Raw genomic sequence first — 15598 nt, 5'->3', positions numbered from 1 at the left:
GGAGGGGATCGCACCCCTCAAAAAACTATTGAAGGGGGTACCTATAGTAGCTCAGAAAGTCAGTTATAAAATAAATAACTGTGTTTTAGTTATGTTGGGGTCTTCTGAAAAGTACAAGAACAACAACAATAATAAATATAGCTGCAAGCAGTGATAATAATAATAATAATAATAAGGGTAATAATAATAATAATAATAAGCATCATAATCAGTCGCCTTTAGCTGAGTTTGCTGAGTTTGCACATTATGTGAGATTTATCCATCCTAACTATTAGTAGCAGTGGGCAACTTTGACACATACCTGGCCACCTTCTGATTACCAGACAGACTAGTGTGTTTGATTTCACAGCTGGTAGAGATAGGCTAAGTGTCACAAATAACCTCTGAGGCTCTTAAAGGGTCCAGCCCAGGGCCTTCTTGGAGTTGATCTGCTTGCTGGCCTGTTCCTCTTTCTGCAGTGTAGAACGGAACAATGTCACCTTATCCTTAAGTTCAGTGAGGATCTCTATCTTCTGGTATAGGATCAGTTCCAGCTGGGTAGCGTATGAGTCCACATCATAGCCCACCTCCTCTGTCATCTCCAGCAAGACCTTCTCATTCTCCTGCCAGCGTGTTGACTCCTGGAAGACAGCCCGGTGGCCTTCTTTAACCTGTTCCTCCATCTCCTCCATCTGAGACACTGCCTCGTGGAAGGTACTCAGCTGAGGAGACACTTCTTCCTCGTTCTCTTCACAGAGCATTTTGACGTCATCTCTGTTTGGCGAGCTGCTCAGCCAGTCCCTGTTGGGTTGACCCCCTTCCATTGCGTGGTTGGGGTCAATTGCCAGCTCCTTCACCCTGTTAGCATAGCGTAGTGTGTTGAGGGTATTGTCACATGACATCATACCGGGGGATATTGTTGCAATCATGCACGTACGGGAGTTCTCCCCAATGAAGGAGTCTCTGAGGACCTGAGTGAGCGTGCTGGCCCTGAATGGAGTGTAAGGCATGTTGCGTCCCAGAGCCCTGATGCACTCCTTTAGTGCCAGCAGACTCTTGTTAATCTCAGCTCCCTCCAGGCGAGTCTTGCGGTCGGAACTGGATGTGTCAGCTCCTCTCTCGCTCCCAGCCAGATCGATGAGCGAAAACTTCCCGTGAATCGTCATCCCCTTCCTCCGCAGAATGATCTGGAACACAGCGTGGCTCCGAGACGAGTGGCTGTTGGCCGACGTCTGACCCGATGTTCTGCGGCGGTTTCCCGCTTCTATGAGTCTGAGAACATCCTCCATACATCTGACCTGTTTCTCCTGAAGTCCTACCACCTGGACCTGCTGTTTAGCATCCTCCAACACCCTTAACTTAGATTTACCATTCAGCAGGTCAAACACTTTCCCACTGTAGATTTCAAAGAAGGCTGAGTATACTTGTAGGTCTAACTCTATATAGTTGGGTTTCTTCAACATGAGAAATACATCCCTAGCAGTTAATGCGTAGATGCCCTTGGAACAATCCTGGGTCTTTCCAGACAAATCTCCACCCATAGTATGTGTTTTTCCACTTCCTGTCTGTCCATAGGCGAAGCAGGTTGCCATTCCCCCCTCAAAGATGGTCTCCACTAGAGGCCTGGCTGTGAACCTGTACACCATCTCATTGGTTGTGGAGTCGTCAAAGGCATAATCAAATCTGAAGGTCTGGTTCTCTAGGTAGCGGGTAAGGTCCACCTTCTGTTTGGGTTCATGGACCATGACCACTTTACTGGGAATGGTGATCACATCCAGGTCCTTCATGGCCATTTCCTTCTTGTTCAGTGGACGCTTCCTCACACAAACACATATTCTGTGTTCTTCAATTAGGTCTGCTGAGGTCAGAGGGTTGTAGTCTAGACTTGCTCGGAAATCCCTGATCATGTACATGATCTCATAGTTAGGAATGGTGGTGTCAATCTCCTGTGCTCTCTTCTCTCTCAGCCCCTGCTGCTGTTGCCGACGGCTTTCTCTGTTCTCTTGGATTTTCTCCACCTCCCTCATACAGCTGGGCTTCCTCCTTGTATTCGGGAGTTGTGCCTGAGCCTCCTGTGAAGTCTGCGCAGGCTGTTGGGAGGGGAGAGGAGGTGCTACTTCAGACTGTGGGGGTGGCCTGGCACAGTTCACCATTACTTTGTCATATGTGCCGTCACTACTAGACGGTGTTATTGTACGACGCTTCTTTGCTATTTTTATGTGCTTTTTAATTATGTTTCGCATGTTTTATAATATGCAAGGATAAATGCATATATGTGTTGTTTGCCAGTTAGGAGGGTGCAGAGGTGTCTGCAAAGTCCCTTTATGTGTCTGGATTAGCTTGATGGTAGATATTTGATAGACATTCGAGTTGTTCAGCAGAAAAGTCTGAACACCCTAGAGGTAATATTGACTCAAAATAAAAAGTATCTGACAAATTGTGTGCTGGAACAGTATGAAATATTATGGACTAAACCATATATTGGGTTATGAGTGTATGAGTGTGGTATGAGTGTAAGCAGTATTTATATAGCAGAAGTCTCCCACGCTGGTGCCCCTTACAGCTAAATTGATTGGTCAGACATGATGATGTCACACTCACAGACGGATCAAAACTGAATTCTTTCATCTTGAATCTCATCACAAAGATACCATTCCATTCTCAACGTAGTATAGTATAATATACTGTATATATTTTTTGAGGGGCACTAGCCCTACCTAAACAGCTTTTGTCCCCACATGTCTCAATATTTGCCATTGACAATGAAAGGAGAAATTAGGTTAAAGGTTCATTGGAATAGGCTATATGAAAGGTTATCATTAAGGTGTTGGTGAGTCGATTGATATTGTTCAATCGACCCCTTAAAGATTGTAAAATCCAACATTTATGCTGTGCTGAGTAGTCAATACAGAGCCTAATAATATTTGATATACTACGTGGTCCTCACATCTAGTGATCTCTCGCCCCTCTTTCTCTCTGTGTGTGTGCTAAATGGTAAATGGTGCATTTATATAGCGCCTTTATCCAAGGCGCTTTACAGAGATTGTGCATTACATTCACCCATTCATACACCGATGGCAGCGGAAACCATGCAAGGCACCAACTAGCACATCGGGAGCAATTAGGGGTTCAGTGTCTTGCTCAAGGACACTTCGACCGTAACTCTGGGGGAGCCCGGGTTCGAACTGGCAACCTTACGGTTACCATCCATGTGCTGTTTGTGAATAAGCTAAGAGAGACCCAACGAGTGTGCCGTTTGTGAAACAAGCTTCTAAATATCTGAAATCCTTTATTTGTACTTTTGTGAGGTAAAAGCGCTCAAACTTTCTTCTGATCCTGCCTTGATCTCCTTACAACACCCCTCTCTCTTCTTCCCTTTCTTTGTTATCGTGGAGAAATAACACGACGGGAACTGTGCACAAAAACTTGCTTGTCTACATGACGTAAATTTCCCTTCATTGTCAATGGCGTTTAATGTTTTGATGTTTACTTTACGTCATATTTGGCAGAAATTTGACCTAATTTCTCCTTTCATTGTCAATGGCAAATATTGAGATGTGTGGGGACAAGATTTAGCAGACATTTGACCTGAGTTCCCCTTTCATTGTCAATATTGAGACGTGTGAGGACAAAAGCTGTATATAGGAGGGGCTGAGGCTAGCCCCTCAGAACTAGAGTGTAAACACAAACATTGCGTAAACACAAACATTGAAGACGAAGGTGAGGACGCAAATTCTGATTGGCCGGAATGAGATTATGGGAGATATGAAATTGTGATTGGTCGGAATGAGACGATGTATGATGACGTGATAAGAGTGCCCCTCACTTCACACGGGTGTGATTATTTTTTACTTGTAACATCACATATTAATATAAATATGTAGGCTGCATACATACAGCCAGGTCATTGACATTGTTGAGCGACTACGGGAGATTGATGTATAAATAAGTCGCTGAGAGGCGATGGGATGGGCCAGGTTGTCAGACGCGCTCCGCAAACAAAAGGATCTCGCTGGGTCCAAAACAATGCGTTAAAGGTGTTTTATTAAAGGCAGGTGCATAACTGAAACGGTGCTCAAACATAAAGTAAAGTAGTCACAGCGATCCAACGTAAATAAAGTAAATAAAATAAAGCAAAATAAGCGGTATAAAGCGGTCAACAAAAGTGCGGCTTCCCACACACCCCCTCTCTCTCACCGTGTGTGAAGCAGGTGAACATGCGAGTTATTGAATGAATCAGGTGAATCAGGTCCGTCCCTATGCCCGTCAATCATCCACGTTAATCACCAGTGACAGCCCACTTATTTCATAGACCAAACATAATTTCATAGACCAAACATAATAAACCAATTCATGGCTCTTACAGACATGGACAGCCAATGGAGGTTCAGGCTGCAGGGCTGACAGGGTTTCAGACTGGATGGCAGGCAGACCAAACACCAGGCAGGGCATCAGCAAGGACGGCCAACAACGTTTCAGACAGGGTGGCTGGGAGGTGAAGTGTCTGGAGTGCTGGGCAGCAGCCGCTCTGGGCAGTGGAGTCAAGAGTAGGCTAGGAACAGGATTAGCTGGAGGTATCGGACTCTCCTGGACACTGGGCAGTGATGGCTCCTGGAGGCCAAGAAATGCCTAGCAGAAAACCTGACTTATAAGCCTCTATGTGGATAAAGATTATTTTAGAATGAGTTTTGGATTCTGTTTGGATGAATGGGCTGTCAATGGGAAATTGCATCTAGTTAGCACCTCCACCATGCTGCCAAGATGTCCGTGGTCTGCATATGGTCAATAGAGCGTACACCACCCTGGGCAATATAAAAATCTCACTAGAACTATTTTAAGTCATTTTGCTGTTGTAATGCATTTAATGGGTTTACAGCCCAATTAAAACACAGGGCAAAGGAGATAAACAATACAGTCATCATCTGTCATGGCCTTAAAGACCATTCACATAATCACATTATGTGATCATCAGTATGGCAACAATGGCAGGCCTCAAACCAAGACAACGCGTCAAAGAAATGTGGCTTTTTTATTAGCTGGCACAGAGACGATTACAGTGAGGAACTATGCAATGAGCTATAGGAACTATAGCTATAGGAACTATAGCTATACAGTGAGGAACTATGCAATGAGCTATAGGAACTATAGCTATAGGAACTATTAGCTATAGGAACTATAGCTATAGGAACTATAGCTATAGGAACTATAGCTATAGGAACAAGTGGAAATAAAAGAACTATTCACAGCTAGAAATCTGAGGTGGTTAGAGCATCATTATACATGTTAGCATTGAGTGAAAAATAAATTAAATGGATTGTGACATTAAAAAAAAAGGTTTTGGAATTGTTCTTGTTTTTTTTAGGTTTTCTAATCTCAATTGCACCCAAAAAACATGAACTTTTAACATTCAGTAGATTTTTTGTGATCTGGGGTTTTATGGCTCAAACAGGTGCTCTGATTTGCCGGAAGTAAGTGACATCACTTACTGCAAATCCCATATATGTCAATGGGATTTGCCAGCAGATGTCACTGTTTCACTGTGTTGCCTGTTTTCATTGTAGCTCAAAAGGCCCAAAAAACCCCAAAGAAAACTTCAGACCACAGAAAATCCACTGAATGTTCAAAGTTCAGGTTTTTTGGGTGTAATTGAGGTCATAAAACCTAAAAGAAAAAAGAAAAATAAATGAAAATGAATGTCATAAAACCTTTAAGACAATATTTCTACACAGCACCACAGCACCATTATCAAGTTATTCTAAAACACTGCAGACATATCACTTAAACCTAACCTGGGTGCTCACTTGGGTGAGAAACAATGGTCTGTACCAGCTAACTTTATTTCCATATGATATTCACGTTTATTGTGTCATCATAATTAAATGCAAAAATTGTAAAATATATTTGTTTAACCTTTTGTGGCATGAACTTTCCATGCCACGTCATAATCCACAATGCAGTCCTATTGTATTTCAGTCCTATAGGGATAGCCATTGACTGTGACAATACTGAATGCAAAGTGAATTAATTGCATATTGGGATGGAGGGGAATTGAGTTGATTACATAAAAATATTTACATTTCAGTTATTCATGCCAGAAATCTCAGCTTTGGGCGTAGGTGTGTTTTATCTTGATGTTTGTTGGTGCGGTGCCACACTGATGTCTGCCTGTGTCACAAGTCACAACCATAGACTGTAAAAAATATGGACAAAGCGTTCGCCGGGTCTAACATGGACGTAAAATGAAGCCTGTTATTCCTGCACTGTAAATCGCCATCTTTCTAGATCCGTTTGGTACCAGCTGGCCATTGGCTGGCTCCGTTTTGGACCAGCTGGCCATTGGCTGCCCAGACAACGAGGCGGGACTTCCCCCCTTCTTCTCCGTTGGTTTTTATTTTGACTCGAGTGGGAGGGGAATCCCGATCATAGACTGTAACGGTAGCCACGCCCCTCAGAACATACGCGATGTTTTTTTTTCTTTATGGTCATTTTTTTAATTAATGGGACCATAATTTTCCAAAAAGAATATTATGACATTAGAAATGAGACTTTAAACTAGTGACTGGAAGAAGAAAGTATTCATGACCATGTTTATTAAGGTAATACAGTCTAGGTGAAGTTGGGCCAAAATACATGGGCCTCTATGGAGCTATGGGGCTTTTTGGGTCCAGTCCAGCGCCACAACAGGCCATTATATGAACTACCGATTTCAAATGAGGCTTCACGAAATATCTGGCTGACTGCCCCCCTGGTCACAACCAACAAAGTGCTGATTGGAATAAATATTCTGATGTCACAGTTCTTTGACCCAATGCATATTCTCATCACCTTGCATTGGCATTAGGCATGGCAAACCTTCCATGAGCCTTCCATTTTATGATATCAATTGATTCAACATGATTCTTGAAAAAAAACAAAAAATAATTGACGTTTTACAGTGCTAAAATATTTGTTTAACCCATTCTGAACGGGCACCCATTTTGGTGTTGGTATCATGTTATGCTTTAGCTATTGAAAAATAGCAGATCTACAAGCTCATATCGCGCCACCGAGTGGCGCGATATGAGCTTGTAGGTCTGCTTCGAAGAACGACTGACATTTTTAGAATCTGATCTCAGGTCAGAATGGGTTCATCAGACCAGTGTGTGTCCAGTGGAAACCTCGTATGAATCTGATCTCCGGTCAGAATGGGTTAAAGAAAAAGAAGATAAAATATATATTGTTTGTGATGTGGCCCCTACAGATAAACCAAAGGTTATGCCAGCTCTCTCTCTTCTTCACAGGCGCTCTTAAAGACAATGTGAGCCAAACATTCATCATTAGGGATGGAGCTTGTTTAATTATTATTTATTGATACATTACTTTTCCAACAGATAAGATGGAAGGCCAATTGACCTTTTTACTATTGGAAAATAATATTGAAGAAACTGTTAACTGGTTAATGTGTGTACCGTCCCTTTAAAAGCATAATTTTATTTACATACACTTTTAGACCCGTTTGTGCCAGCATGGCCGATTAGATTTATTTATTACACGGCTTGGTTGAATGCTCGATTCTGATTGGTCAATCGCTCTGCTCTATAACAGACCGATGGCTAATCAACGGCAGCTTTGATCAAAGCCCGCCTCAGAGCACTCGGCTCATATTCACAATGCATCAGCTCCGTAAAAGAGGTACAACTTTTAAAAGGAACTACTTTCTTGAGCCGAATACCGTGGACATATTTTGGATGCTAAATAGCCTAAATAAAACCCATGTTACTTATAGCCCTTTTGTGTCAATTGTCTATTTATCATTTTATGTAAGTAGACGTGTAATAAGTGGGATAATGTCTGGCTAGGTGGTCATTGTTGGGAGATAATTCACCTTCAGGGTGATTAACCACCTCCAGACGTTATCCCTTACTTCTTGATCGCTTCGTGTCTTGATTGTTTAAACATGACGTCATGGGCCGCTATGCTCGATTTGATAAGCCCAAAGCTTATTGATACCAGGTACTCAAGCTTGTTACCAGTTTTTTTTCGGGTATCGGTTTCGAGCTCCATCCCTAATCATCTTGCACTGCCTTAACCAGACTAGGCCATCGATCGGCACCCCTTGCACTTATAATCTGCCATAGTGGGAACTGGGACGCTCAGGTACGGGAAGGGGTGAGCGGATTTTACAGAGAGAGTGGGGGTGTCAAGACATTAAAACGGATCTGGGAACAAATATTTGTTTACCTTTTGTAACATGAGCAAATGTAGTAGCTGCTTTCGGACGGAGTTGCACAACAAGCTTTTGAAAGAAGGGGAAAACAAGCAAAAAGCAAAGCTGACACTGGTTGGTAGCATTACAGTATAGGCCATATCTCAACAACATCTTCATACAGTGCATTATTGTGTAAATATAGCATTAAGACTGAGAAAGTGTGGAAATAAAGTGGTGTAGTTATATAATGGTCATTACATTTTATTCCCGTTCTTCCTCCTTCAGTATGTAGGCTACTTTCTCCTTGCTTATTATTATGCATTTTATTTATGATGTGCAATGAACTAAAGTAAACAACACTGCTGTAGGGTTCTTACAACTGAGTAATAGACAGTCAAATAAATATGAGATTGGTGCTCCGTGGAGGGCTGGAAAATGGACACAGGCATTCTGTCTGCATTATATTCTTCATTACGTTTCACTCCTTGTTTGTCACTACGAACTTAATACAGTGGCTACTACAATACAGCATTTACTACTAGTTTACTAGTGTTTATATATAATTTAAAAAAATAGTTAACAGTATATCGGCTATTTTTGAAATACATTGATTTCAGCTGATTGGCTGAAGGGGTTGTGCTCCCGCAGCCAACCATGCATTAGCAGGGTCCAGACTGCACACACATGAATGGAAATGTGATTTCAAGGGGGAGTGGTTAACCAGGCTACAAAAATCGTGCTTTTTGGACGTCAAAAAAGGTGGATAGAGCCGATCATATAATTCATTCATTGGGATCTAATTTTTTCAAAACAATTATGCAAACATTTTGCTACATTTATTGAGAAATGTATTGATATTTTTGCACTGAAAGTTGGTGACCTTGTACGTGGATCGAACACAGAAGCACGACATCGTGACATAGTGTGCTTAAATTCGTGTTGTATTAAAAAAAATAAACCTGTGTACAATTGCAATGCCTGTGTCCAAGCTAGGTAAAGATCAGAGCAATGATGTTACAATCTTTGTCACTGTCACCGTTGTCACTCATCCTGGGTGTTGACTCTCGTAACCACTGTTCAACCATTCAATGACAAACCTCTATTGGATGAAAATCACCCTCAGATCCTCTCGTCAGGAGACACCATGAGCAGACACAACGTAATTAGTTTGAAGATGAAACGGACATGGACATCATCACGGAAGAATATGGATGCTAGGGTTCGAGTGCTCGCGCCACCTCACCTCACCCCAACACAACACCAGAGTCTATTTTAAGGGTGTTATATAGGGGTGCTATATCTCCAAGCCCACAATGCACAGGGCCAACAGCAGCAGAGAAGCCATACCAAGAGAAGGGCTGGTCATGGATGCTTTACCTGAGGAGGAACAAGAAACAAAAATAAAATCAGTAATTCTTCAAATAGCCACTAAAGGAAAAATATATTCACATTTTTTACTTTACTAAGTCACAGTATCAATATAATGTACAGTACAAGTAAATGTAATGACCGGAATTAAAAATGTACTCGAGTAAAAAATGTAAATACAAAAGTATTTGCATCAAAATGTACTTAAAGTAGCAAAAGTAGAAAGTACTCATTACGCAGAATATCCTATTCCACAAGTTTTCAAATGTAGAATGTCTGAAGGTCGCTGTGCCGAGCGTTGCAAAGTCACCTTCAGTCGACTCAGCCGTGACAGAGTTACCGGTATGTACCGATAGGCACAGAATCCTACTCCAAACGAGCACTCCTTTTTCAATCTAACTGGTTTTTCAATGGTACTGTAACATATATACTGTAGCTCTTAAATCTGGTTGGGACTTACGTTCTAATTGAGATATTGTGTGTAGGATATAGATACCAAATGATACGCTATGGATGCATGGCCTCATTATCATCATGGGCATTCATTATACATATCACACTATGGCACAGTGGGCCGCACCTTCTGGTCTTGCCCAAAGATTGTTTCGCTTTGGCAAAATATTTTTGCATGGTACAGCAGAGTATACCGTATTAATATTAATGCTCTAGCTACCCTGTTCGGCTGCTCCGACGCCTCCCTCGAGCTGCCATACTAATACGCTATACAGCAGACGCTCATGCTCGGTACATTAGTAGCCTAAATAATTATTTTAACTGAGTGGAAGACACCCACTGTTAGCCTGGTTAATAAACCAGACCGAATCAGCCGTTGGCACTGTACCTTGTTCCACTATTAACGAATTTGTATGATTGATACACTTGGAAAGGCTGCGTTGCAACGGCCAGGACAGTCTAGCAACATTTTGCACTTGTTAATGTTTCAAAATTGTTGTATTCATATTCATATACTATATTCGCGACCTAGACCTGTCCGGGCTAAGACATACACACAATCACACACACACACACACACACACACACACACACACACACACACACACACACACACACACACACACACACACACACACAGACAGATATTTCTTCAGTTATTAGTTTAGATTAGATCCTATTTATACCTCGGCATTCAACGGGACTGCACACAAATAGCAAAGACTAGCCGTTCTACAAGCTTATACTCGCTACACGTTGTGAGCTCTTCTTTGTGTATCTATTTTTTTAAATTTGATATTTAAATCAATTAAATGAATTTACATTGATTGATTTCATTATCTGCACCCTTAGTTGTCTCACCTAAAAGCTTAATCATCCTGACAGGGCCATCTCCTCCCTCATAGCGGCCGCGCACCATCATCTCATAGTCCCCTAGCTGGGGCATAGGGAAGTCCATGAAGTGCCAGCCAGTAATGTAGACCTTGCCATAGTAGTAGCCCGTCTTTCTAAACATCACCTGGAACACAGGGTATAAATGGACCTGATTTCACTTTCCGTGATACAGTAGTTCTCAGCCCTTCTTTTTTTTTTAACACTTTATTTTGATTTTTATTGATGAATAACTCTATGAAAGGGGTCCAAGTCATAATGTATCTATCTTTAGAACCACTACGGTTGTACCTTAGTTTCTCTAGGGGGGAATCATGGAGAGGACCTCTTTGACCCACTGTTTGAACGAGGGCGGTTTCCCCGACTTCCATTGTCAAAGTATCAATCTACGAGCCAAAAGCGTTGTGAATGCCACAGCGTTTGCCTGAAGACCCGTGAGCCGTTCCTCGATTGGAGACACCCCAAAAACAGCAATCACCGGGCAGGGGTCCACCGTTCCACCACATACATAAGACACCGCCTCGAAAATTTTCTCCCAAAACCTGACTAATGATTGGCATGACCAAAACATATGACCCAGCGTGGCAGGCTTGTGCTGGCATCTCGGACAGCCAGCATCAAAACCAGGGTAAATCTTGGCTAGTTTTTCATTAGAGTAGTGGAGCCTATGTTCAACCTTGAATTGGATGAGGCCGTAGTTCTCAGCCTTTTTAAGTTCAAGGATCCATAACATTTTGATATGCATTAGGCCACGGACCCCCAATTTGATACCACATTTTATATTATTATGACTTCAATGAGATTCCATTATCTCTGGGAATCTACACAGTACAATCTTCACTGTTCATTTAAGTCTGAGGCCCTCATTTATCAATGGAGTGTAAATTCTGCCTTAAATTCGAGCGTGGGTTTTTAAGCATACGCTCACGTCAGCACGGCATTTATGAAGTGATCGGCATTTAACCCATTCTGACCTGAGATCAGATTAAAAAAATGTCTTCTACATCCTGACAGTTTTCATTCTGACCTGAGATCAGATTCTAAAAAAAATCTTCTATGTCAAGTCGCTCTTCGATTTTTCAAAAAATAGCAGACCTACAAGCTCGTAGCGCGCCACTCGGTGGCGCGCTATGAGCTTGTAGATCTGCTATTTTTCAATAGCTAAAGCATGACATGATGCTAACACCAAAAGGGGTTCCCGCCCCAAAATGGATTAATCACAATTATTGGTATGACAAACAATGAATTCAAAGCTAAGCTCTGTCTCCGTGCTTACCTTGTAGTACAGTGGGAAGGAGATGTTACCAAAGCTAAGCTCTGTCTGCATGCTTACCTTGTAGTACAGTGGGAAGGAGATGTTACCAAAGCTCTGTCTCTGTGGAGATGTTACCAAAGCTCTGTCTCCGTGCTTACCTTGTAGTACAGTGGGAAGGAGATGTTACCAAACCTTACCTTGTAGTACAGTGGGAAGGAGATGTTACCAAACCAGTGCTTACCTTGTAGTACAGTGGGAAGGAGATGTTACCAAACCTTACCTTGTAGTACAGTGGGAAGGAGATGTTACCAAACCAGTGCTTACCTTGTAGTACAGTGGGAAGGAGATGTTACCAAACCAGTCTTACCTTGTAGTACAGTGGGAAGGAGATGTTACCAAACCAGTCTTACCTTGTAGTACAGTGGGAAGGAGATGTTACCAAACCAGTCTTACCTTGTAGTACAGTGGGAAGGAGATGTTACCAAACCAGTGCTTACCTTGTAGTACAGTGGGAAGGAGATGTTACCAAACCAGTGCTTACCTTGTAGTACAGTGGGAAGGAGATGTTACCAAACCAGTCTTACCTTGTAGTACAGTGGGAAGGAGATGTTACCAAACCAGTCTTACCTTGTAGTACAGTGGGAAGGAGATGTTACCAAACCAGTCGTAGTGGAGGTGGTCCCACCACACATACAACCACATCCCGGTCCAGCTGATCCACCTCCACACCCTGGGAGCCTCAGGTGGCGCTGCAACGGAACAAAACAATCACGCTTCCTACAGACAGTGCTTTTCAAACCTTTTCATTTCAATTCATTTTTCTTTTGCATTTTTTGCATATGACCACCATTGGATGACATTGAATACAAGAAGACTCACCCCGTTTCTGTTTTCCTCCCAGAATTTTTCCCCAGTGAGGGGTGGGAGAGGCTGGCCAGCAGACGGCTGGATTTTGAATTTCTCTAACTATAAACTTTCATGACAGCAGAACAGCCATAAGTACAAATATAATTTATGAAAAGCTACTACAGTGAAGTCTGTTCACAGAAATTGTTGTAGGATATGTGGGGATTATCTGACGAGGTACCATTTGAGGGGGCAAAACCTTACATATACTAAATAATACTAAATTGTTTATAGGGTCAATATAAGTAATATAATATAGCCTTTCCACAGGAGTATCTTTTTATATTTTTCCAAAAAGAATACAAACAGCTAATAGCATATTACAAAGTTATCCCCCTCACTGGGGAAAATTCCTGGAGGAAAAACGGGCACGCACCGGGGTGAGTCTTCTTGTTACCATGACATTCACCCTCTCAGACCAAAGACATATTTTGTTATCGTTGGATAATGGATTTGATAATAAGATTTTGCCCACAATTCCATGTTGTATTGATGTGGTGCCATTAGGAGAGAGAACAGGCAAACCTAGATCAACATAGCAATTCTACTACATTATGTATACTTCTTGTAAATTAAGTAATGCAGATTTTTTTTTTTACAATAATCTAACTCTTGAGAGCGTAACATGAAACCAGATGGACGCATAAGGGTCCATTTGGTTTCATTTTACACTCTCAAGAGTTAAAGACCTATAAGGGTCCATTTATTTGGGGACTCTCCCTCTCTCCGTCATTTAGCTAGGGATCACCTGGACTCTCCCTCTCTCCGTCATTTAGCTAGGGATCACCTGGACTCTCCCTCTCTCCGTCATTTAGCTAGGGATCACCTGGACTCTCCCTCTCTCCGTCATTTAGCTAGGGATCACCTGGACTCTCCCTCTCTCCGTCATTTAGCTAGGGATCACCTGGAGCTCCCTCTCTCCATCATTTAGCTAGGGATCACCTGGACTCTCCCTCTCTCCGTCATTTAGCTAGGGATCACCTGGACTCTCCCTCTCTCCGTCATTTAGCTAGGGATCACCTGGACTCTCCCTCTCTCCGTCATTTAGCTAGGGATCACCTGGACTCTCCCTCTCTCCGTCATTTAGCTAGGGATCACCTGGAGCTCCCTCCAGGACCACTGGTTGAAAACCACTGCTACAGAGGAATACGAGACTGCTCGCCCCTTTACCAACGCGACCCGCGATTTAAAAAAAATGTAGTTAACAGTGAACAGTTAATTTAGTATTTCTCTCCCTCTCTGAAATCTGAAATTATCTTGTATACAGATTTATTTGATTGCATAGTAGTCGATCTCTATACCCTCTATATAAGAACAACATGTCACAGAGACGGTGACTGCTTAATTAAGTTAATTTCGTACCTTCTAGCAGTTAATTTCGTTTTATTAATCACATTTCTACCATGTAGCCCATGTTTTGTAATGGCATCATCATGCCATTATGCCCGTGGATATACAGAGTGAACTTAACAATGATAAATTAATATGATAATACCTTTTAAATAATCACAAACATGAATTATGTTTGTTATTTACAGCTAGGTAGAGTAGTGGGATGAGATGGAAAAGGGGCGAGCGTACATGTTACCCTACAGAGCTAGTGGATTTTGATCAAAGATCCATTCATAGTTGTTCTCGGCAACTCACGGTGAAGCTCCCCCCCCCCCCCCCCTTCTTTTGGGCTTTTGTTCTCATTTATATTCACTTTCGCATGTTATGATATATATGAACCTTTATTGAGAAAAGGATATCCCGTTGAGATGTATCATCTCATTTTCGAGGGGGGTCCAGCAACATACAGCAAATACAGAGCAATATGATGTTTTGATGTTAAGTAGTGGGTGGTGATTAGAGAGGTCTTACGTGCTCTCCTGGTGAACATCTCGCAGTGCTCACTGGGTGGTCCGAAGCCCGCTCCGTTGTAGGCTCGGACCTCGATGAGGTAATGGGCGTCTGGAAGCATGAACTCCAGTCGGGTCTGGTTCGCCGTGGCCGGGACAAAGATACGATTGGCTCCGGGCTCTGTGTCATCATACTTCACCCAGTATTTGACCTGAAGAATGGGGTTGATATACAGTAGATCAAATGGTTGAAAGTGTGATATTTTCAGGGATGACTACTGAAGCCAAACAAAAGTTTATGCCAGTCAACTCAATTGAAGTAGACATATTCATGAAGCACAAAAAAACAGGGTTGACCAAAGCGTACAGCTGTACAGCCTGTGAATAAAACCCATACCTGATACCCTTCAATGTATTGTTGTAGGCCTGTACCAGTGTCTACCACTGGCAACCACCATACCAGAGCTTCATGGGAGGACACTGGCCTGGCATAGACATCTGTAGGAGACTCATACGGCACTACAGAGGGAGTGGGAGAAGGAGGAGGGGAGAGAGAGAGAGAGAAGATGAGAGAAGATGAGCGAGAAAAGCTAAATAAGTTGAAGGACAGGACAGTTAAACCAAAGTTAAAACAAAAGCACAGTTTTGAACAACACTATACTGCACAGTACATACGGTATACAATCCGAGCCAACCCAAGGCACAGATAGGAGGGGA

General features: G+C 42.4%; 2 protein-coding genes across 2 annotated transcripts in view; both read right to left on the bottom strand.

Annotated features, from left to right (window-relative positions):
• Positions 1-392: 392 nt before the first annotated feature.
• LOC310853154 (kinesin-like protein KIF2A) lies at positions 393-2132 on the bottom strand (the record flags this gene model as incomplete). Its single annotated transcript, XM_083757393.1, has 1 exon — positions 393-2132. The coding sequence occupies one exon, from the start codon at positions 2130-2132 to the stop codon at positions 393-395; it is 1740 nt and encodes a 579-aa protein (XP_083613519.1).
• A 6747-nt stretch (positions 2133-8879) lies between these two features.
• Positions 8880-15598, bottom strand: part of cntn1b (contactin 1b) — a 37104-nt gene continuing 30385 nt past the window's right edge. Inside the window, exons 20-24 of the mRNA XM_083757581.1 lie at positions 15279-15400; positions 14904-15093; positions 12762-12883; positions 10850-11006; positions 8880-9544 (exon numbers count right to left, since the gene is read on the bottom strand). Coding sequence (XP_083613707.1) covers positions 9462-9544; positions 10850-11006; positions 12762-12883; positions 14904-15093; positions 15279-15400 — 674 coding nt within the window. The 3' untranslated portion in view covers positions 8880-9461. The remainder of the gene's footprint in view (positions 9545-10849; positions 11007-12761; positions 12884-14903; positions 15094-15278; positions 15401-15598) is intronic.

This window comes from Protomyctophum parallelum, assembly GCF_964188405.1.
Source record: "Protomyctophum parallelum genome assembly, chromosome: 22".
NCBI lineage: Eukaryota > Metazoa > Chordata > Actinopteri > Myctophiformes > Myctophidae > Protomyctophum > Protomyctophum parallelum.
Note: the sequence above shows the minus strand (reverse complement) of the source record. Positions and strands in the feature narration are given on the sequence as shown.